At 42.2% G+C, this 23,523-nt stretch overlaps 2 protein-coding genes across 17 annotated transcripts in view; one reads left to right on the forward strand and one right to left on the reverse strand.

The window, feature by feature from the left end:
• tubgcp3 (tubulin gamma complex component 3) lies at window positions 1–11,382 on the reverse strand. The gene is made up of 23 exons (XM_058050938.1): window positions 11,031–11,382; window positions 9,222–9,329; window positions 8,734–8,801; window positions 8,102–8,179; window positions 7,800–8,008; window positions 7,391–7,566; window positions 7,083–7,195; window positions 6,671–6,796; window positions 6,511–6,579; window positions 6,308–6,440; window positions 6,076–6,242; window positions 5,831–5,941; window positions 4,076–4,184; window positions 2,835–3,024; window positions 2,633–2,768; window positions 2,474–2,542; window positions 2,277–2,412; window positions 2,117–2,205; window positions 1,827–1,958; window positions 1,622–1,762; window positions 1,430–1,546; window positions 1,256–1,350; window positions 1–977 (listed from the first exon to the last, which is right to left on the reverse strand). Exons 1-23 carry the CDS (start codon window positions 11,104–11,106, stop codon window positions 911–913), a joined length of 2,715 nt encoding a protein of 904 aa, XP_057906921.1. The 5' UTR covers window positions 11,107–11,382; the 3' UTR covers window positions 1–910.
• Window positions 9,115–23,523, forward strand: part of atp11a (ATPase phospholipid transporting 11A) — a 54,479-nt gene continuing 40,070 nt past the window's right edge. For 15 of the 16 annotated variants that reach the window (XR_009119734.1, XR_009119733.1, XR_009119735.1 and 12 more), the window contains exon 1: window positions 12,684–13,011. Coding sequence is in view for 11 of the 16 variants with exons in the window: in XM_058050926.1 (XP_057906909.1) it covers window positions 12,967–13,011 (45 nt within the window). In the remaining 5 variants the exon portion in view is untranslated. Of the gene's footprint in view, window positions 9,367–12,683; window positions 13,012–23,523 lie in introns of those variants that run through there. The other variant, XM_058050929.1, reaches the window with a different exon arrangement.

Here is a 23,523-nt window from a genome sequence, read left to right on the forward strand (position 1 = left end):
TTTGAACAAATGCATGACACCCTTAAAAATCAGACTTTATTGAACGCAGTGTGAGATGTGAGCTCGGTGAAGTTTACACATGATGGGATGTGCAATGTACAGGACAGAGAAAGCACAGCCAGTTTCAGCATCACATCACTTATTTACACGTGCAGCACCAATTATTAATGACAATGAAAAAAAAGATTCTGATTAAAAAAATATGTGCAATGGACCATCTTAATTGCAATTTATATTTTTTTGTAATCTGATGTAAAGTTCGGGATTTGTCAACATCACTAAATATTGCCACTAACTACTCTCTCGTTCTTCTTTTTTTAGTCATTTTGGAATTAACATTTCATTAAAGAAAACAAACTTGCATACACATGTTGGGTTTTACTTAAGACTCAGCGTGAGCTTGCCAATATTCTTTTGAACATTACACAGCATAGACAAGCATTTGGTGTATGATTGAGTCGACTGATTTGCTGAGAAATACGCTCTGACCTGCACAAGACAAATTTCATTACGTAGACAGGAATTGCGTTCATAAAATGGATTAAATACAATTGTTTTCATGACCGTTACAAATACAAAATTGCACTCGTCAGCGGACTCATCTTGCTCTAAGAAGATGGTGTAAAGATGTTCCTATATACAAACACATATATATGTATGTATATATACACACACACATGTGTGTTGGGGGTCCACTTGGCAAGCATGCAGAGGGAGGGTTTTCCCATCAGTAAGGCTGTATTTAGGTGTTTGTTTGATAGTTTCCCAGATCTTCCACTAGGATGTCATCACTCCGCTGTTGCCAGATTGTTCAGTGCAGTGCAACAGTGCTCCACCAAGGCAGGACATCTTCTTGGAGTGAAGTGCTGGTCTTCCTTGCTTGTCATTCTTATATTCCAACAGCTTGAGGTCAGATATTGGACATCCGTCGCCCCCGTGTGGCTCCCAGGGACGCTCGCAACCTCGGCTCTCTGGCCCTGAGGACGACACAATCGGTAAGCATGTCGATAGCATAGAAAAAGGACGCGTGGCGTCTACAGATGACCAATGTTGGGTTTCTCACAGATATCTGATAGAGGCAGCAGCTCTTCCCTCAAACTAATGTCATTTAATGAGCGGGTGGGCCCATTAGGCTATTTTATAGTTGTGTGTTCAGTTGTTATTGACTAATATTTACATTTGTTTAATGATCTGAAACATTTGAGTGTGACCAAAATTGTCATTTTTGTGCCAAAATGTTATGGCTCAGTCATACCGGTAGTGTTCATTGAAGTCTAATCTGAAGCTGAGGAAACGAAGGCTCTCGTCTGAGCTGGTTGTGAGGAGCACCAAGAACTGCTGGACAATACTCTGTGAAGATAAAACGGGTTAACATCTCAAGGGGAAGAGGAAGAGGAAGTAGGTGGTGGCTGCTTGCAGGACACGGTACCTGGTAAAAGTGTGTGAGGATGCGGAGCTGCGAGCACATCTTTGGTATCGTCTCCTGAAACTCCCGAATCCTCCTCTTCTCCTCCGCTTCCTGCTCAGCCGTCACGCCCCACTGACCCTGAAAGAAACAGGCGTGTCCAGCAGTGTCGTCCACAGTATTTTACAGAGATTTCTCCTCCCCCGAACCTCTTACCTCCTCCTCGTTCTGCTTCTTCTTCTCCTCAAACTGAAGCTGGAGAGCAAGTTCCTCCAGTGCGGAGCGGTAAAGGGAGTCCTGAGCATTCTGGAACTCGATGATTTGGTCAAAGATGGCTCTCAGCTGGTTCAAAAGAGACTACAAAAGAGAAGTAGGTTTCATTTTTCTGACGTAGGTTCCCACGGATTATGTGTTGCATTACCCTGCTGTTATTATCCAGCAGGCATCTGGAGATGATGGTGTCCAGGAAGACTTCATGTGCAGCGATGATGTGGTCCAGATCCTGTGCTTGCTGTACTTTGTTCCACAGCTCATCCCAGGAACATTCCAGCACCTTCCGGATATAAAAGCAGATTTAGATGGGACACCTTTGTCTTTTTAAAACACACACCCCCACAGTGTGCACAGTGGTCCAGGCTCCATGTGCTAATTCTGATTTAGAACTTTTAAAGGACATGTAATTATGTATAATATCCTTGCTAATGGCCTGACCTCGAAGGTGATGTAGTACTGCATTTGGTGGATGAAGTGCACCATCTCGGACGCCAGGATGTGACACTGATGTAGCACGCCTGACAGCTCTGCAAGGCAACCAAAGATTAGCCTCGCACAGGAAGGTGAGTTACCTTTTTTATGTTTTACTCCTACGAACCAGGCATGGTTTTGAGCAGCTTGGCATTACACATCTGCCCTTTCCAGATGTCAGTCAGGGTGTACTCCATCCTCTTGGCCCTCCATAGAAAGTTAAACACTCGCAGGTAGTGGCCCATACATTCCCTCGTGAACACCTGTTATACACACACTCAGAGCAAGACTCAACGTGTACAGCTGTGTGTGTATGTGTGTTACCGTAGCAATGGGACCATCCACGTGGTAATCCAGGCTGAATACATCCCAGCCAGTATCGCCAGGGGACACCTGCAAGCAGCCAAACCTCATTTATGCATAAACACAAAGCTGTGTTCCCGCGCATTGCTACCAAAATCAACACACGACATAAGCACACACCTCAAGCAGCCGTACATCCAATCGCTTGAGGACCTCCACGTTGTCATACTGGGCGTTGGTGGCTCGCACGGCCGTCTCTAGGATTCCTGTCAGGTTGTGTTGGTACAAAGTAGTGGCAGGTCTTGCTAGCTCTGGTCTAAAATAATGACATCATTTGTAAGCTGTTTCATTCCATTACTGTACAAGACATGGTGCCACGTACTTCAGCAGGTCCATGAGGTGCCTGATGAAATCTCCTTGGCCCAGCAGCAGGTACCGCCGCATAGCCTGCAGATGCTCCAGCAGAAGGTAGTTCCTGTTCAGGACATCCAGCAGGTATTTACTGGTGTCAAAGTAGGCGGCGTCAATCTTCTCTTGAAAGGCTCCCTCCAGGTCTGATAGTAGTTCCGCTGCTACGAGAGAGAAGACAGCTTCATTACACGCTTGTGTTATTCTCCACCACATGGGGTAAACCACCGTCATTTTGATTTAATGGCGCCACCTTGTGTCCAAATAATGATATTCCAGCTCCTTGATGCCTGTTCATTCATAGAATACCAATACGTACATATATAGATACAGTGTATATATGCTGTAGAGTTTACACACTACTAAGAAAATATAACAATGCTGGTGCAAATGATTGTTAACATTGTTTATATATATATAAACTTTACATTTTTCTACCTTTCACAGACAATATTTCTTGTATTGAGACATTTTTTTTTTCAATCTATCACTCATAGCTGAAAGTACTCTGGTATTCCCTGCTGATGGCAAAGTAATTGAAACGCTCAAAAATGTCACTAATAAAGCCTGGGTCTGAGCTTAAGTCCAAAATACACAGAAAACACGTATGAAAGGCATTTTAAATTGTAAAATATATACAGTGTTCACCACTAATGAATGATAAAATCTGATTTTTTTCCTTTAGTCACTCCATCATGGTCACAACCCGTTTCTGGCGCCATGAGCAGGAAGTACAAGGTACAAACGAAAGTGCTCTGCCAGTCAACCTCCCACCAACATGTACTGCATGCTGTATTACTATGCCGTTCTGTATGATGCTGACTGTGCCCTTAGTTGAGGTCAGCAGGTCTCTGTTCCCTCTGTAAACAATGTGGACCAGGTGTTGTGTGGTAAGATCATAAGAACCCCAGTAGGATACAATGTGGTTTCACAATATTTGTATTGTTGTGGTTGGAGTTTGCAGTGGTGTTAAACTGTTTTCAGCAGTTTATACTACCGCTTGATGGAACCACAATAAAATTTTTTGTTAAATCGAGGGACAAATGCCTTTGAAACCACCAAATCGAAAACCCACGGATGGGATCGTTAATGTACCTCTTTCCCCCTCAGTGCTGAAGGTGAAGACAAGGCCAGCGAGCGGGAAAAGCATTGATCACAAACTGGCCACTAGAAGGTGTCAATACAGTGATATCAATATCTAAAAACAGCCCTTACCATCTTTGGGTGTGTCTGTAGACTTGGACGCTGGTGTAATTTTGCCTGGTGGTGTTCTGTCATGACAAACCTGGTGCAGGAAGTTGATGGATTTACCAATCAGCAGAACCTGAAAGGAGGAGGACACCGTTTGAACTGGTACTGACTCTTGTTTTCACCATTGATTATAAAAGATATCATTATTAGCACATTAGTCATTGTGAACGATTACAGACATTATGCAATTCACGCTTACGCGGCGCAGTGACTCAGAACCACACAGTTCCACTTGTCATTGTTGCGCAACATGAATGAGAAGCATACATTGGTGGGGGGTTCAGTAAGTCAACTGACGACAAAATTGACTGACACAATTGCCAGGTGGAATAATGAAGCACAGAACACGATTCTTTAACTCATTCAATCCCAGACATTTTTCAAAAGACAATCTTTCAAGGCACATGGAATATTGTGTTCTATGGCGAAGTAAACATGGAACCTACACAAGGAAAGGAAAAAAGGGAAAAAAGTTAGAAACTAACCGCTCTTTCAGTAATCATTAGTAGAACGTAGCTAAGTTTCAGGAAAATACCAGTTCTTGACTAAAAAAGGGAGCAGCATTTTGTGAATATTTTGTAAATATTCTTTGCTTTTGTGACAGCGGAACTATCTAACAACTATACCAACATACACAGCAGATTGTTTTACATGAAAATAATTATTTATTTACAAATATAAGACCTTGAACTCGTTACTATTTTTACATTTGGAATTATGAACTATGTTTGTGTGCGGATGCATGCATTAAAATTTCTCTACAATGCACAACACCTTCTGTGCATTTCACTTCCTCCTTCCTGGCTTGTCTGATTTTTCCATCTACATGATCCCTGCTGAGCTCGGGGCCTTGGGGAAGGCATTGGTGGAGAGTTGCATCATCACCTCTTTTTGTCTCTCGTGCAAAAAGACATAGAACTCTGTCTTTGGTGAATGAGTTCCTAATGAATAGGTATGAATCTACTGTGGCCATGTGATGAATCATGACAACTGTTTGAAGCCCTAACTATTTTTTTTCCCTTTATTTGGGCAAATATGTGAAACATTACAGTGCATTTCTTACATCAATCAAAATATAACTTTCCATTATTTACATTTGTATTCAACTATCTGATCCCAAGCCCAAAAGGAGTAGGCTGAAGCAAAAGCTTATAAATGCCTACCCTTTTTGCAGGATATAATCATGTTCATGCCACTGTCTTGTTTCCCCTGTTATTATTATCATTGTAATATTATTATTATTATTATCATTATCATCACTATTGTTACAATCTTTATCAGTGTTACCATCATTATAATCATCATTAATATTACCATTTTCATCATTATAGTTAAAAATGTTGTAATTTTTTATTTTAAATTTTTAATTATTTAATTTTACAGACTTCATTGCTTCTTGTAGAGTGCTGTATCATTTCATCTGTCTGAAATCTGCAGTCTTTGTGTGTCAATTTATTAGCCCACTTTTTGGTGACATTTACTTATTTTCTGGATTACATGTGTCTAATCTTATGCATTAAAAAACAAGAACTTGAGACTGTGTCTGGACAGGTGACCAACCCAAACATCAGTTTCTTCTTGTTAAACCCTACCTGAGGTTTTTAGACGTGTTTATTAGTTTGTGTGTGTCTAGTCTTGTGCATTAGGAAGCAAGGTTTTAGGTCAGTGCTCAAACCAATTTTTGAATGATGATCTGATGATGATCTGTACAGTGCCTACCTTGCGAGCCTGGTCCATGGTGATGAACGACGGGATCATCGACTTCCTGAGAGAGTACTTGTCGTGCCACAGGCGATCCGTCTTCACGTTTGGATCTGATGCTACAAAGAACTACACACGTATATAAATATAAGCGCAGGTATTGAACACACCAGGTAAATACAATATAAAAGAATGTTGCAAAGCAGGATTATGGCCATGCTGTAAATATCATAAGACACCCCACCAAACAGGTGTGTGTGTACCTCATGATAAGTGTCCTCAAGTTCTCCATCATAGATCCACCGATACAAGAAGTTAAGAATGGGGTGCGACACCAAGCTGAGGATGTGTTGCACCAGCGCCCTCATTTGTGGGTCTCCTGTTTTCCCGTAGGCATGAACAGCTGAGGCCAGCTCGCCGCCCTTCCGGCCTGGCAACAACACAATATCAACACATATGTCTACGCCCGGCGCAAGCCATGCAGCTTCGGCGTACCTTGGCAGAAGTCGACAAGGGCGGCCAGCATTTTGAGCCGCACTTTGGGGTCATACATCCAGACTAAGAGTCTTCTGAGAGTTAACGTGCTCTCTGTGCACATGTTGACACCTTGGTCATCCTCTACCTGCAGCTACAACGTACGTGCATGTTAGCACCAATAACCAGGAGGAACAAATACAAAACAAAACAAGACTTCATACCTGAGAGTGCAGGACGGAGAGGAGCCTATAATACTCCTTGAGCTCCTGGTGGAGTGATGCACAGAAGCTCTGCACCAGAGGAGGAAGAAGATGAAAAACTGCATTAGTGGCTGGACAAATTCAAGATGGATCAGGTATACTGGAGATAAAACACACACACCTGTCCAACTAGCCCAAAGGCCCGATCCAAGCTCCTGGCGTCGGTGTACTTCCGCACTTTATTGTGGAGCCAGCCAAGTTCAGCCAGTCTGCTGCTGGTGTCCCGCAGGGATTTGTTCACCAACACCTGGCGAGCGTGAGACACACAATAATGAGGAAAGGCCGCGTCATATCCTACACATGTATAGACACTATACGTGCAGAGGAGAAATAGACACAGCACAGGCCAGGTCAATGTGGCTCAAAGCCAAAGAGCGCCATATTGATCTGTTGAAGCTTTACAATCAACACAGATTGTCTGGACATCAAATCATCTCGCCACGAGAGCTGACTCGCCACGTTTGTTATTTTAATAAATCAGCAAGTACAACCTCAGTTATGTACTTTGCCAGGAAAGAAAGGGCGTTACGTACCTTGCTGTCTATTTTGTAACAATTTTCTTGTGCGCTCATTTTGACGAACTTGCCATCGATCCCCTGGAAGACATAGAGGATGTCCCGCACCAGCGCTGCCTCGCTCACCTCGTCTACAGATGAGCACATAAAAGTGACAAAGGCAGACGATTTACATTGGAGATGTAGCTCACTGCCTCAGCTTCAGATGAAGAGTAGGAGACCTCCGCCTCAAGGCCAGCGGGTCACTTTTAATGCACAATAAGCACAACATAGTGCCACTGCGTCTGCTGACATTAGTGTTACAGTCGTGCTGTACGTAAACCTACCAGCTGCATCGCCATCTTGACGTGGCCGGAGTGCTCTGGTTGTAGAAAGCAATGGTCCGATGGGTGGCCGAATGGTGGCTGGGCCTACGGCTGAGGGGGAAGAGCTTGTGGGAAGAGCCCAGGCCAGTCGAGAACCCAAAGACGAAGCGCCCCCAACTGCGGATGGAAGTGGTTGGCTACAAGGAACACAAATCATAGTTCTTTTATGTCTGAGTTGCAGGTTTGGTAAGAACAGGACTCCTCCACTGAAAAGATAGCGCTGCATTATTAATGAGGCCAAATGGTGGTGTGATGTCACATAAACTAGATTTATACAAGTCAGTCTGTTTGTTTATCTGAGAGCTACATGAGAACAAAATGGATTTTATATGTTCATATAAAAGTTTGGAATTATGCGCACAGTACGCACCCTGCCAACATCGACTGCGGCGTTGGAGTGGGTCCGTTGAGTGTGTAGACTCCCAGACTTGAGATCCCACTGGTGGCCATGCTAGCTGATAGTCCGGCACACCTCTCTCCGTAACCCAGGGCCAGACTCTGGGGCCGGGTGCAGTAGAACGGCGTGGAATGAGCATCTCTGGGGAGGGCCTGGGCAAACACAGCCCCATAGTTTCCAACCTGGGATGGCAGTTAGTATGGCTTATTATTGCAGAGCAAAACATTGGGTACAAAAGAAGTGGAACTACAACAAAATAAATGTGGCCAACGAACCCTGCTGGAGGGCTTGCGGGGGTCTTCAGAGAGGATGAGCAACAAGTAGAGAACAGACCAGCGATGTTTCAGAACACCCTGTTGACCACATGTATGTGAATATCTCATTTTGCCTAAAACACACAGATCTGCTTTCACGGATGACAAAAAAAATCTAAATATTGATACTTGAGAGGCTGAAATAAGTGCATTTTATCAATGCCAAAATAGTTGTTGCTTAATCGGCTAATCAATTACAGTAATCATCGATTAATGACTGCCGCTCTACAGCAATGGGATGTGATGAGAACCTGAGGCCGACTGTTGTGTTATTCATCCATCACCACCACCTCATGTTGCAGCATGAGAATGCACAGCTGTATGTTGTATGGATCGGTACACAATTCCCGAAAGCCCAAAACATCCCACTTCTTGCATGGACAGCGTAGTCAGCAGACATGTCACCCATTGAGCATGTTTGGAATGCTTTGGATTGGCATATACAGTATTTCAGGCAAATGGCGGTCACACCAGATACTCACTGTTTTTCCCCAATACAGTAGGACTGCACATTTTGGCATGTCCAAACAAAGACACCAGTGCATTAATCATGCTATGTATATTTTTATTGAGCACAGATTTACAGTACCAACCTGCGTCTGGAGTTTTCTATGCAGTTCTGAGAAGAGAGCAGCATCTGCCTCCCGCCGCTGCTTTAGCACTGCAAAGAGTAAGAAGGTTCAAGAGCATGGTGGGAAACTAATACCGTTTGTAGTCTTTATTAACAAGATTCAGTGAGCAAACGTGGACCAACATGACAGTGAAGTCTGCCAATCTGTGCTACATAAACATTTTCCTACTGGAAATGGAGTGCTATTTTTACTGTCAGCACGAGCACTTTGATTGATTTCCAACTAATGGTGCAACCTAGACGACTTTGATGGTCCTACTGGGAATACACTCTCATCGTGCCATAAAGAGTTTCAGCATTTTCAGTAGAGTGCAGCATAAAAGCTTTAGTACACTAAGGGAGCACATGTTTTAAAAAAAAAAAAAAAAGCACCCGGCAGCGATAGAGACTGGACATCAATGAGTAACGTGATGTTATTGGCGAGTGTTTTTTTGCTGAACTTCGACTTACATTCTTTCTTGATCTTCTCCGTCACCAGGAATTCATCCCGTTCAATAGTGGGGGCGTAGTTACTGCCAATGACTCGCACTGCAAACTGGAACTGGTGGGCAACCTCGGCTGGCCAGACACACAAACAGTGATGATTAAGGTCATGGTAAGTGGACAGTGCAGCAAATTCTTTCTAATGAGATTACTCTAAAGCAGAGGTTTGGCCATGGCTCAGGCATATCCCACTCCCTACATTTTCAGGAGCATATTTTTAGTCTTTTTATGCGTATCCGTATAGGCCAGGGGTCTCAAACTCAATTTACTTGGGGGCCACTGGAGCTAGGGTCTGGGTGAGACTGGGCCGCATCAGGTTTTCCCAAAAAAAAACAAAAAAAAAAACATAGTTGAAAAAAATATAGTTGGTGGGTAGACAAATTATTTTTTTCAGATTAAAATTAAAGCATTATTAGAGCCCTGTAGACATGACAAAACATGACTATAGTCACATATATACTCTTTTTATTTACAACATATTGCGCAACTGCAGGGTCTTGAGACACATGCTAACTCGCAAACTAGAGAGCGAGCGACCTAAACGGTAGCCTCCAAGTTATTTCCTTTAAACTTAAAAAGCCAAAAACTTACCACTTCCACACGGATAGGGAGGATAACTATTAACAGTTATTTAACCATTAACATGAACATTAATCGTTAATTTAAACGTAATATTTTTTCTGGGTACATGATATCATACAGCATCCATATCGCTAACATTAAACTTTCATATCAAGGCAGGGGCCTCAAACTAGTGTCCTGCCGGCCACATTTGGCCTGCGGGCCGCGTGTTTGAGACCCCTGGTATAGGCTCTCACCCTTGGAACTAAAAATGCTTAAGTATGCCTTTAACCATAAGTGAAGATAGTCTGTACAAACTTTTTCCAACAAGGGTATTATTTTGGTGATATTTTTTAAAATTGCGTGAACAGGCTAAAACGATACCATTTAGATATGCCAAGACATGAGAGAGGGGCACCTCAATAAAAAAGGTTTTAACAGGTGTAATCACTTTTTTTCCACAGGGCCCTGTACGTAGGTGTGTATTTATTTCCTCCCTTAATAATACAGAGTTTCGTTTAAAAATTGCATTTTGTTCAGGTGTGTTGTCATTAACTAATATTTTGGATCATCTGTAACATTTAAGTGTTGACAAATATGCAAAAAAAGAGAAATCAGGCAGGGGGTACACACTTTCACACCATTGTAGTACCTTATATTTGGAAAACCGCTGCTCTAAATGGAACTCATCACTTGTACTCTGAAATTACTGGCATTGACAATAATCATATCATCCGCTTTTAGCCCGAAATACAGTGAAAACATAACGGCAAGCATGTCGGAGTAAAATGTGATTATTAGCTATTTCTGATCAAATGTTTCATTCAACAACTGCGTGGATGGCCGCCCACAACACATGCAGCAATAAGCAATTGGTTCCTCTCTAAGAGCGCCAACAAGATCGTTAAGATTAATGATGTTATGTGTGCACCGATAGAATCATAGACAAGTCATTTTATCAACACTTTGCTTGTTTTAGTAATACTGCAGCGCTTCTCTGCACATCCTGTCATGATGCATACCGGCTACACACAACATTTCACATTAAATGTTGTCAGACTCGGCGCAGTCCAACATGAAGACGATAAGCCGAATTGGAAGAATATTGCTAAAGATTCTAACAAAGCGTTTAGATTGAGTGAGAAAACAAGAGATGCTGTGTAAATGTGATGCATGCGAATGTGAAGGTTCGCATCCGGAGTTATGCTAATGTACCTTCGCTTTTCCCTGTGATTCTGCAGCAGAGGCTCTGGAGAAGCACATTGGGTGATTTCTGATCCAGAGTCGCCATACTGTCCTTGACTAGAGTTTCGTGCGGTGTAATATCTAAATAAACATATCTAAATGAACATCACAGTATATAAAGAAGAAACAGTTACTCCCAGCAACGCCATTTTGACAAGTTAGGGTCAATGTAACGTCAAAACGGAAAAACTACTTCAGCCGGCGAAACGTTGTCTTCAAAGCAAGAGTATTTAGATATTTCCCTGCTCCAAATAATGTTCATGTGCCATTGAAATTGTGAATAATATAGACTATTTATAACCTACGGCAAAATGAACATTTGGGACATTAACGAGCTACGTCAGCCATCACAGTTACGTTATCTGCACTTTGGGTTGGCTTTTATACTGAAAATATTAACCGGATGCTAATATGGTTATTAAAGTACACTTATCATTCCTGTTCAACGCAACCCGCCGAAAAGCGTCTCCAGGAAATGCAAGCTGGACAGACGAGGGAAAACATTTCCCCCTCGAAACATTGAATTCCGCACATTTTGTTCCTGTCCCTCCAACACTTGTACTGTATTCTACTTGTTCTATTTGTTCATGGAGATTCACATTTGATTGTCGTTGTATTGTTATGTTATATCGATCTATTTTTCCCTGTTAGTACATCATTTTTATTCCCTTCTAACAGTGATTGTATTTACATCACAGGTCCATACTAGCATGAGGTTAATATTTTCACTTCAGTTTCAGTTTATTCCCACAATTACCTGTGTGTTTTCTTGTGTTGTTCATATTGTTACATTGTTGATATTGTTATAATTGTATATTGCTATATTATGCACAATCTCAGGCAATAAATTATTGGACACAGGCCTGTACTGCAAAGCAGGATTCACCTGATCCAGAATAAGTTGGAGGATTGCCTTTTGGGATATGCATGCACACACACACACAAATGCATTAGTTCTGTTGCCAGCTAATGGTAGCTTTTTGGCCAAACATTAGCTATATCATTGAATGTATACCCCATCTTAACAACAACATGACTCCAAATTGTTGGTTGCATTTCTGTGACTGCAACGGCGATGTGTGCACGTACATATGTACCAGACAGCCACGAACGCCAGTCATCTCACTCGGCCCATGCAAGACAATTTTCATGCAGTTTCATTTGCAATAGTGAAGATGTGTATTTTTTAAACTACTTATTTTGTTGGCCCACATCTTCAGTGTTTGGAGTGGTTAAGCCGGAAACCAAAGAGAGCCTGGTTAAGATAAACTTGTTTAGTAGTACAGTAAATGCTTCAGGGGAGCTCAGGGGGCAAAACGAAAGCTAATTGTAGTGTTTGCTTTTCTTTCAATAACAACGAACAATTGCATGTAGTACAAGAGCATACGAGAATCATTTGTTTTACTTGCTGATATTGGTATAATAATATGTGTTGTTTTAAACGTTTTTGTTTGTTAAATAGTATATGTATTTATATATTGTTAAAGTATTCCCAAGTTTGATGATCACGATCTTGCCGTATTGGTATCAGCAATATGTCTTTTTATTGTTACCAAAACTTCATACCGCCCAACTTGACTGACAGCACTCGAGAGCGCATGCGCCAAAATCACCTGAGAAAAGCGTCTTTGTAGGGCGCGAGAGGCAAGACGATTAGTCAACCCCAAGCGTGGAAGTGAGGATGATGTCAACATAGTTTGGCTCCGGCTGCGAGGCTACAATTTCATTTTACCTTAGCTTTTCTCGCTTCTCCAGGTGCGGTCAGTTTTTTTTTTAAATCCAGGACGAAGAAGTGGGAAGAAAAAAGTCATGGATCGAAGGAGAGAATTAAGAACAAGCTAGCGCCTTTGGGTGGGAGAACAAGCCGGGAAGAAGCCGCGGTGGCCGGACGGGGCAGAGCGACAGGATGGGGATGGATTTTAGCACTCTCCGGACCCTTATCAGCAGATATGTGAGTTTTGTCGTTGCGCTCATTCACACACTTGAACAATACACAAAGCTGTGCGAGGTTTTACTTCTGTTTTCCACCACTTATCCGGATTAAGTTTCACTAACAAGAGGAAGTGGCCGTTAAGAGGGTATTTTTACTTTGATGTTAGCAAACCTATTTCTTCTTGGTTGTTTCCTTAAGTTAATTTTGTCAGTCGTGTTTGTTAAGTAACTACAAAATCATGAAATGAGATCACAAAGCACATCCACATTGGATCACTTGCAAGTGTGTAGAACCAGCCTGCATATTCAGGCAAGCTGCGACTTGCAGAAATAGCACACAGCCATAAACACCCACATACACATGCTGTCAAGACATTGTCCCAATAAAATATCTGTCACTGGGAGTCAGTCCACCTTTTCGAACTTATTCATCACATTGGTTTGCCTGTGCTGATGCAAAAGTCATACATTTATTTCCAGTAGAGTCTATGTCATCCAATGAAATGTACTATACAAAACCTCTCATTGGAGCCGGACTACAAATGGAACAGTCACATGAATTATGTAATCCACTTGTTTTTGTTTTTTTCTTCCCTGCTCGTCAAATCGATGGGCTGCAGTGGAGCCACCGGCCAGCATGGCTCTTGCATTAGGCTCCACGCTAATGTGTTGAGAGAGACGAGCGTCACTCACATGAGAGCTCCTTGCTATCTGAGGCTTAGATCCGGCCTTCCAACTGTTGCTAATGGCCAATAAAGTAAAATCCCTTCTGTATCGAAGCAGAAATGGAGCTGTGTTGTCACAAGCGGGCTGAGACAAGCCTGTGACTGATAGGATGCGGGATGCTGATGAGGTCTGCTTGTGTCATTGATCTGGATAACAGCTTAAGACAAATGGGTTTGGGCTAAATTGATTGTGTTGCCCGTCCCAATGCAAACGCACATGCAAAATGAACAGCTGCGTATTTAAGATTAAGGTTTGGAACATTTATATATTTGCCAATACGGTGCGGTGCGTTCATGGAATATCAGTAAATGGCAGAGAACACACACATACATACACAGGGAGAACAAACAAACTCCACACAGAGATGCCTGAACGGAAATTCAAACCCAGATCTCCTGACTGTGTGGCCAACATGCTAACCACCAAAAATAACCACCATTGTTTTCTGCACATACAATGATCAAAGTATTGTTTCAAAAGTGTTTACCCTTTTTGGGTTTCTGGAAGGACCTTTTGGAACAGATTAATAATGGTAACTAATGAAGGTATCTAAAAGCAGCGACTTGTGCCGCTGATATCGCGCCTCTAATTATCGGCAGGCTGATAATTATTGGACATAACATGTAAAAAGACAAAAAACACTTAATTTTCATAGCAAACAGCAATAAACATGTGACATGAAGCCGGATGAAAAGATCAGGTCTTTACAAGAGTATTGCTAGCTTGAATGTGAGTTCCATTACTCACCACTTGCTCCATATTCTCATTTAAGTGTCCCACCAAGCCCTCTGAAGTTAATCCTTTCAGAAACCCAGAAGTTTTGTTTCCAAAAAAGTCTAGTCAACCTTCTGACCTAAGTTGCATTTCACCTCAGTGAGTCCACTACTCCACTGTAATTTAATAATCCTGTGAGGGAAAGGAATTGAATTATCTTATGTCATCTGATAGCTGCCCTTCATTAATTTTGTGAAGAGCTTCAGGAATTGAATTATTTTGTGTTGTTCCTCTTCAGTCACGCTCAATATGTACTGGGATAGTCAAGATTTTTGACAGGGAAGTTTGAATGAAAGAATGAAATGTGCATAGTTTCAGTATGAGCGGGCTGCTCTCGGGGTGTGTGTGTGTGTGTGTGTGTGCCCTGCCTGTGCGTGGAGGTGTGTGACTGCAGACGAGCAGCATTCCTCCATGGCCAACTAATCTAGATTCCTGGACAGGAAGCAGAATCTCTCCCTACATGCGGATTAAAGGGTTACTGGTGTTCACTACCTTCACCCACTTAATCCAGATGATGAATCCAAGCCAATCACTGATCCACTGCCGCTTGTATTCCACCAGACACACCTTGCAGTTGGCGCAAAGGTTTCGACATGAGAAGCTGCTGCAGTAACCGAGATGTTGCACACAAGGGGGGGAGGGGATTGAGTTGTATTCGGGTGAGGTGGAGGCCGGCGGCTCACATGTACTCCTTGGCAATGTCTGCTTGTCAATAATTAACAAGCGGACAGGCTGTTGGTGCTTTTGGAGTCTTCAATGCTTCTTTTATATTCTTTAGATTGGGTCGGCTACCACACGGACATCTGGTAAATATCCATGACCATGACCGCACCAACCTGGTCAATGGTGTCTTATTGTGAAGGGCCGCCACTCAGTAAAGATGTATAATGGAATTTGTTAGCCGGGGCAGCAGCAGGTTCATCCTAATCATTTAACCCCCACCAGCTGGGTTAACATCTTTACCAGAGGGATTTACAGGCCAACTCTAAGCTGTGGGTCTAAGTCTTTGGGTCATTTCACTGCTTGACGGACTGGTTGGATTTGATGAAAGCAAAATATACTTTTTATGAATTTCAGTATCACTACCTGAATCAACAAAAGGCCCACTGGGATACATTGTTGATTCTGGCCGTCCAACCAGAGCACAAGCAATGTCTTTATATCAATGATAGGACCACTATGTTGTTTCATTGTCAGTGTTGCTTTCATATAGCAGATCATTTTACAAGGTTAAAGGAGACCTATTATACTTGTTCCATTTTTCTGACCTATAAATGTTTTTCAAATGTTGTATTCTCGTGTTAAACAATACCAAAGTTGGTTCATGCATTTGGAAGTGAGCTCTCAAAGAAGTTTGGGATTGCTCTGAATGCTCGGTTTCAGAGAGTTTCTTTCTAATGCCGGCTCCCTGTGACATCACAGTGAACTAGACTCCTTTATATGGGCTTTTCCGGATAAAAGCTGCAGGCTTGCCCTCCCCCTGTTCTGCTGCACTATTTCACTGCTCTGATTTCACCGTGTTAGCACGGAGCTAGCGCTAATGGCTTGCAGGAAATATTTGCTCAGGTTTGAAGGACATCTAATTTACCTAAAGAGGCGACCAGAAGTGTTTTGGAGGGAAAACTATGGGACTGTTTTGGCGAAGCTGTACTATCCGCCAAACTGTTGCTGAAGTCCGATGCCTTTCCAACATTACTTAGAGTCAGAAGCCAAGCTGTAAGTGACAATTTATCCGTTTATTTTCAACTCAATACAAAGGGGCAAAAAATGAGTTAAGGATTAAGTGTTATCCTCACGTAGGGTGGGCGTACGTTACCACAAAGTGGTGAGTTGGAACGATGTAACGTAACCCAAAAATGCGTCCAACGTAGTATCATTGCCTTGTCTTCCTGGAGCTACAGTGACGCTGTCCCTACTACCTATTACCATATTGACTGTTATAGCAATAGCAAGTGCGGACACTCTGTCTTCAGAACCCATAGGAATAATTTTCGTTGCTTTTTGTGATCTGTAACGATTAGTCGATTAATGTTTTCAATAGTCGATGACTTGTCAACAATCAAAATAGTTGTTAGTTGCAGTCTTACACCACAGTGGACAATGTCAGTTCACATAAGCAGGTTTTGGGCCTTTGTGTGTTGAGTTTTTATGCTCGTAATTGGTACATTTCAACAAATCCAATATGTAACACATGAAAGACCACTAATCTGTGTATAGAGGTTAGGCAACTGGCAAAGAGATCCATTAAGGCTTGTATCAGCACCATTGCAGTTACATTCAATGACGTTTATAGCCCGTAGAACAAGGAAATGGATGATGTATAGCCTAAGGTTAACGACACATGGATGCCTCTATCCAAAGAGAGGAATGTTTGAACTTGGCTCGTCATAATAACGTGGCTCTGTGCTACCCTAATGTTCTTCCTGACACCGGGAGTGATAGCCGGCCAACTCGCCGGAACAAAGCATTCCCAGTTCTCCGTACGTCAGACAGTAAATAAAAACTAAGTGAGAATATACAGCCTCATGTTCCCAAACGCTGACTGTGCATCCGACCGATACTCTCACTCTCTGTGCCGTGTTTGCTTAAAAGCTTTCCCGCTAAGTATGGCACTGACCTTGGGAAGATCTAGTAGTCGCTGCTTGCGGTAGGTGTTTGTTGCAAAGCAGCAGAGCAGCAGCACAGTCTGTATCACTGCGTAAAAGTTTTGATGATACCTAGTGCCAGAACATTCAGCATGTCGTGGTGCGTTTAAGTGATGTCCACAGTTCAACAACTTGCGCACAAAAGAACATTGATTGTTCTGTAGCATTATTGATCCACACTGTTAGCCAACAGGTAGCCTAGTTGACCTCTCAACATACACTTAATCATGACTCCCATGCAACTGTTACTGCATCCCTTCCTTTATGGGCATCCTCACCAGAGGCTACATGACACATTCTCAACAACCTTCCCACCTTGGAAATAAGAGCGCTGTGTTCAAGATCCTGGAACTTACATTAATAAAGCGATTGGAAATGCATTGGTAATTGTCGTCTTTCATATAGGCTCAAAATTCTTGGCTGCTGAAAATATCCCAGTTCTTGCATGGCCAGCATACTCAGCGGACATGTCACCCACTGAGCATGCTGGGGACGCTCTGGAACTCCCCGGATATTTGGCTTGACTGTAATTAGATGCTATTTTTTATTTTTTATTTCACAGTTGTGTAAGTACACCTGGAGAAGTAGCTGAAAAGGAATCATATAAACAGAGCATGATGCCGGATGATAATACCATTAATGAAACCCATCGTCAACCCAAACGATTGTTTAACAGCACTACATGCAGCATTTAAGCATGAATAAATCATCACTACATGAATATTTGATTGTAATTTCCACAAACAAAGCAGCCAAAGCTAAATTTGCAAATCAGCACATACTTTTCTTTGTGATTACAAGCCATCATTACTCTTACTTACATGCTTTAAAAACAAAATAATGCACTAGTTGCTCACTAATTGTGTATTTTGTCAGCTCTCTTGTTTCCTGATCAGCAATTTTGTTCTGCAGACTTGTGAGGCAGCACTTTTATTGCCATTGTAAATAATTACTGCAAATGTAATTGTGTCTGTGCACACGTCTCCTTTTAACCTTTACGGCTGGAAAGTGCAAAGCTCTCATGAGGAGCTCCTTGCTTCTAAAATCCATCTCTACTCCAGCGCAGGTCATGTGTCTGGCCTCATGACAGCCGCATGATGCCATTAGGTTCCATTTGTCCCATCAAGTTTGCACTGCCTGATGAAATGAGTCAAATGATCTCAAGCTGACCACTTTCAGGGGTAGCATAAGATACATTCGGTGGACAGCGAGGGAGGGAAAGTAGAGGCAGGTTGTTCATCTTGTGGTTGTCCAGGAGCTAATGAAGAACAAACTGAGCATACAGTAATGTTCTCCTCGGTGTGTATTTGTCTCGCATAGTGACAAGGAAGGGCAGCAGGATTCATGGGAATGTTACGATGTTGCACCGTGAACAAGAGAGGAGGGCTAATTTAACAGAGGTCAGCGTAACAAACATAACTCCAATGTATGACGAATATTTAACTTTCTTTGATCATCTGAAACATTAAAGTCTGACAGTCGAAAAATAAGAAATCGGGACGGTGCAAACACTTTTTCGCACCACTGTAGGCCAAAAGTTTTTGATGAGCGATGCAGCACTATGCCACACATAAATGTTTGAACCCAGAGCTGCTAGGTAACGGTCTCCGAATAAACAGGACGCTATTAAAAATTTCAGGATTTGACCAAAGTTCTTGTTGGTCATCATGTGATCTATTTAGAGTCTCTGAAGCAAGAGCGTAAGCAGGCTTGAACAGCTATTAATGAGCCACAAGTCAGTGCAAGTGGGACTCAGACACGAATAGAATGATGATGAAGAGACGATGAGAGCCCATCAGGGTGCCATTAAGGCCTTTTAAACATGAGGTAGCATTATCCTAAATGCTACCATGGCAACACTGGCAGTGTATGTCCAGGATGAAGAGGATGACGTAGGTGTGATTCTCTCATTTTCTCTCAATGTGTGTCCATCCATCCATTTTCTATGCCTTTTATCCTCACTAGGGTCCTGGGGGTATGCTGGAGCCTATCCCAGCTTACTTTGGGCGAGAGGCGGGGTACACCCTGGTCTGGTCGCCAGCACATACACACAAGCAAGCACTCACATTCATACCTTTAATAGTCCTTTCAAAAATGGCATATAAACGTTTCAGAGTGAGTTTAGGGGAACATTTTGCGACCCTTTGTATTGAGTTGTGGGCTCCTATAGAGCAGCTACACACAATAACACGCACAGAAAACTCCCTAGTGGCAAGGCTGCTTCTCTGTGACATCACAAAGGAAAAGTTTTGGCATTGCTCTCTGAAACTGAGCATTGAGCCATCATTATCTGAAACTTTGGCATTGTTTAACACAACAATACAACATTTTTAATGTTTAATACTCCACACCACCGGTTAGCCCTCCTCATTAACATATTATTATGGCACTTTGTCATGCATCATGGTAATTTATACAAATCTGCTGTGTTTTTTTAGGCCCTTGTGTTGTCTTTATGGTCAAAATGCAGTTTTCATATGTACTTTATTGTTTGTGTTGTGTTGTGTTGTGTTGTGTTGTGCAACGGTGATTACCGGCAACACAATGTAATGGACACCATTACGCGCAAGTGTCCCCACAGGACAAACATTAGGGATGAGTGAAAAGGGCTTACGCTAATGTGCAAGAGACTAAAAAGTGGTGAAATAAACACATTGAAGAAAGATGAAACTTGAAAAGCATTTCAGTTCTTTTTGTCCGTACTCCTTTGAGACACATAGAAGCTAATGAGTTACAGCAGGAAGTGAAAGTTTTGACAGAGTGAGGTATAACAACAGCATGCGTGCCAACAGATAATGGCACCTCTACGCATGGGATCAGCAAAACGCACCATCCTGATGAAACAACAGCTGTGGGTGCACTATTTTTTTACTCTGGGTTTGCTCCATTGTATCAGGCATCTTACATGTTTTGCAGCTGGGAAGTTATATATATTTAAATATAAACCCATTATTAGTATCAACTATTTAACTGAATTTTTTTTTTAAATGTAAAGTTTTTTTCCAGTGTATTACATCTTTATTTTAACTTTATGCTACTAAAATGATATAATATTTCCTTTTTTTATTTTATCTTTTTTCTTTTAAATATTTTGACTTTATTTTTTTTAATTCCTAGTTAAATTTTTAAAGTTTTCCTGTTAAATTATGTTTGTAGAATGTGTTGTGGACCAATTAAAAAGCAAATTTATGTATGGTTTTATTGAAACATTTACGGCCTCATGACCTGAAGGCAGATGGTTAACTCACGGGGCGAGTCATGTGACTGTCAGCAGTTCCTTCTTATTCCCTCGCAGAGCACAATGTAGCAAGTATGAGCTGTGTTTTGCTGATTCCCTTGACATGCAAAGAATGACTGTGTTTATCCTCCGGAAGTCCTGTGTGGAGCCGCTACAATACAAAGAGACCGCTTACTCCTAATGCGTGTTCTTGGGAGACACTTGAGTATAATTGTGGGTATTTTGTCTCATCAAAGCAGTGAGTGTTAATGCCACCTCTTGAAGACTTGAGAACTGTGGCATAGCAGGATTGCATCTTGGGTCTCAGCTAGGAAACTGGGAAAATGAATGTCTCTGTAGAGCTGACAAAAGCACGCCTCTCGTCCCAACTTTCACCATTTCAACAGTTTATACAAGAGGCCGGTTACACAAGACTGCTGTTTTATCTCAGAACAAGTACAAATATGTTAGTGAAATGACACTCATTTGAAAATCAATCCGAGTCGGAGTCAACAGAACACAACGCTGTTCTAGGTTTTGTGATCTGTCAAACACCCGTGCAGTATGGGGCCTGCTGACCCACTTAGTTAATGAAAGCAGGTGAACTTTTATTTTAGCTCATCTCTCTGGAGTTGCTGGCTTTGACTACAGGGAGCGTTGCTACACTGCTCCATAAAAGGGAACACAGAGGGCTTTAACAGTAGATTCTCTTTTTATTGGCTAATTCGGCTATACCATTAAAGCGGATATCCTAGAGCCCTAGTAACAATTATTTTCCTAGACTATTAATAGAGTAATCTGTTAGTATTAGGGGTGTCACAAATTTGACAACATTTCTTGTTCAGAAAGAAATAACTGTCCAACCAAAATAATGAACTCTAATTTTGCCGGCCTCATTGTATTGCCATGTTTATGTGTGTCTCAGGCAGGAAAAGGGTTCACTCTGTGCATTGCATTTAGCACCTTTGTATGTTAGTTGCATACAACAACGGTATGAACACAGTGATCCCTTTTGTCAGTCATACACTCTATATACTGTAGCTCAGTGGGTGGAGGCGGGGCTGCTAGCATACACACAGAGGGCGGATGTGTGTAAGATAGTAGAAAGTAAAGTAGATTGCAGTATATTGTTATATTTTTATATTGTACTTTTTCTTGAAAGTGATGTTAAAATGGTTGGTTCCTTTCACCAAGCAGGTTAAATGTAAGTCTGTTGCCACAGTGCTCTGATTTGAAATACTTCCATACTGTATGTATGGACTACCTGTAGGCCAAAGGCAGAAGAACGTTAACGCACACTCATCTCATGATTCATTCAGGTGTGAAAGGGTGTGTGCGTGTGTCTGTGTGTGGTCGTATCACAGAGGCCAGGCTGCCGTCATTTGCGTTTGTTGACTTGTAGTCTGGCCGTGCCTGTTGGTGAGATAAAGATGGAGAGATAAGAGATGGTGGCCATCAGTTGTGACAATGGCTTAGCGGAGAAACAGTCGTCATCTGTGCCCAGTGGTGCTGTGATTCAGCTTTGCTGTGTGTTATCTTAACACACCAGGTGTCAAGCAGCGCTGGCTTGTATATTTCCCACACTGAATGCAGTGCTGATATTTTATAAGGACCAACCTAGAGGGTCAACTGATTATTACACTTGCAGAAAGAGAAAAGGACAATGTGTGAATGAGCTTTTTAGCAACCACAATGTATTGGCAGTATTTGAAAGAGGAAGTGAAAATGGAAGAAATTACAATTGTGTGTGTTCACAATTGCCATTAGGACGGATTAGAAGCCTTTTGCACTGCTAGCACGGTTTGTCTGGTCAAGTATTAATGCAGTAGTCCTGGACCAAACCGGCCGATCGAGACTGCTTGAGAAATGGGCTTCAATCGGCATGCAAGGATTTTTGTCATGAGTGATACAAATATGACTGTACCAACTGACCAAAACACAACATATGATTATAAGATGAGCAAAAATTATCCCAGTTTCGAGGTCATTAATGTTGGCTGTCAGTCGTTTTGCTTGTTGAAGTCCCTTTCAACTTACACACCAAACTCACCCCAGCATTTCATAAACCTTGCTCGGTTGTGTGCAAATAAATAAAAGGTCTTTTGCCGACAGGTTCCCCCAAAATTGGAAGCATACGATTGTCAAAAAAATGTGTTGGTAAAATAAACAATTAGGATTCAGCGAGAATCACATGAGCCGTCAACGTCCTGCTTGCAATGCTGCCTCTAAGAGTGTGAGGAAACATGATTGTAAAGAACAATGGGAGAGGGTCAGTTTGTTTGTGTGTGCGTCTGCAAGCTCCCATCTTCCATCTCCCTTCCATTCTGACCACAAACGTTTCCCCTCGAACTATAAATACACTCTTGAAAGCCGCCATATCCTGAAACATGAAACGCATCTCGAAAAGATAACCAGGGTTCAGAATAGCCCAATGTCTCCAGTTACCACCAAACGCTGAAGATCCCGGCTCAACCCGGTATAAACTATATTTTATTTTGTAATGATGGCGTCTGATTGGATTTAAACGCAGACAGACTTTTGTGCAAAAGCTTTAAAGCGGATGGAAGCCCAACACAATCAATAGGAGAGAGAGCTATTAGCTTAGAGGCCTTGGAGATGGAAAGGAGGGTGCCACTGAGACATGACAGTCGTGGAGTGGAGACTGGATCACTCGCCACACGATAACGTAGTTTGAACATCACTGTCACTCACAGAGGCAATAAGACACATTGCATCTGTTCATTTCCACATACAATATATACAGTATGCTGCACACTCGGCACTGATTTCCTTTATTTTGGGGTATCTGCCAGTTTAACAGTTTGGATATGATTCGTTGATTGGCAGTGATTTTTTTTCTAAACGAGAAATCACAATATTTAATCTCTATCATTTAAATTAGTAAGGTGGTCTTCAATTCTTTGATAGGTACGAATAAGACATTTTCCAAACTCTAGCTTGCATGTCTCAGGGTTGAACTGCAGCTTTATTATTCTGCACTCCACAACCGCTTTTTGTGCTTAAGCTATACACACAGTAGTGTCGTTGTTTTGCTGTATAAATGATAACTGTAGCATTGTCTTGGCCATTAGGATATCGGGGGGCCCGGGTGCTGGTCCCCTGATGGCACGGCCTGCGGCTCCTCCCAGTGTGGACAGCCCCAAAGGTG

Source organism: Doryrhamphus excisus, chromosome 16 (genome assembly GCF_030265055.1).
Source record: "Doryrhamphus excisus isolate RoL2022-K1 chromosome 16, RoL_Dexc_1.0, whole genome shotgun sequence".
Classification (NCBI taxonomy): domain Eukaryota; kingdom Metazoa; phylum Chordata; class Actinopteri; order Syngnathiformes; family Syngnathidae; genus Doryrhamphus; species Doryrhamphus excisus.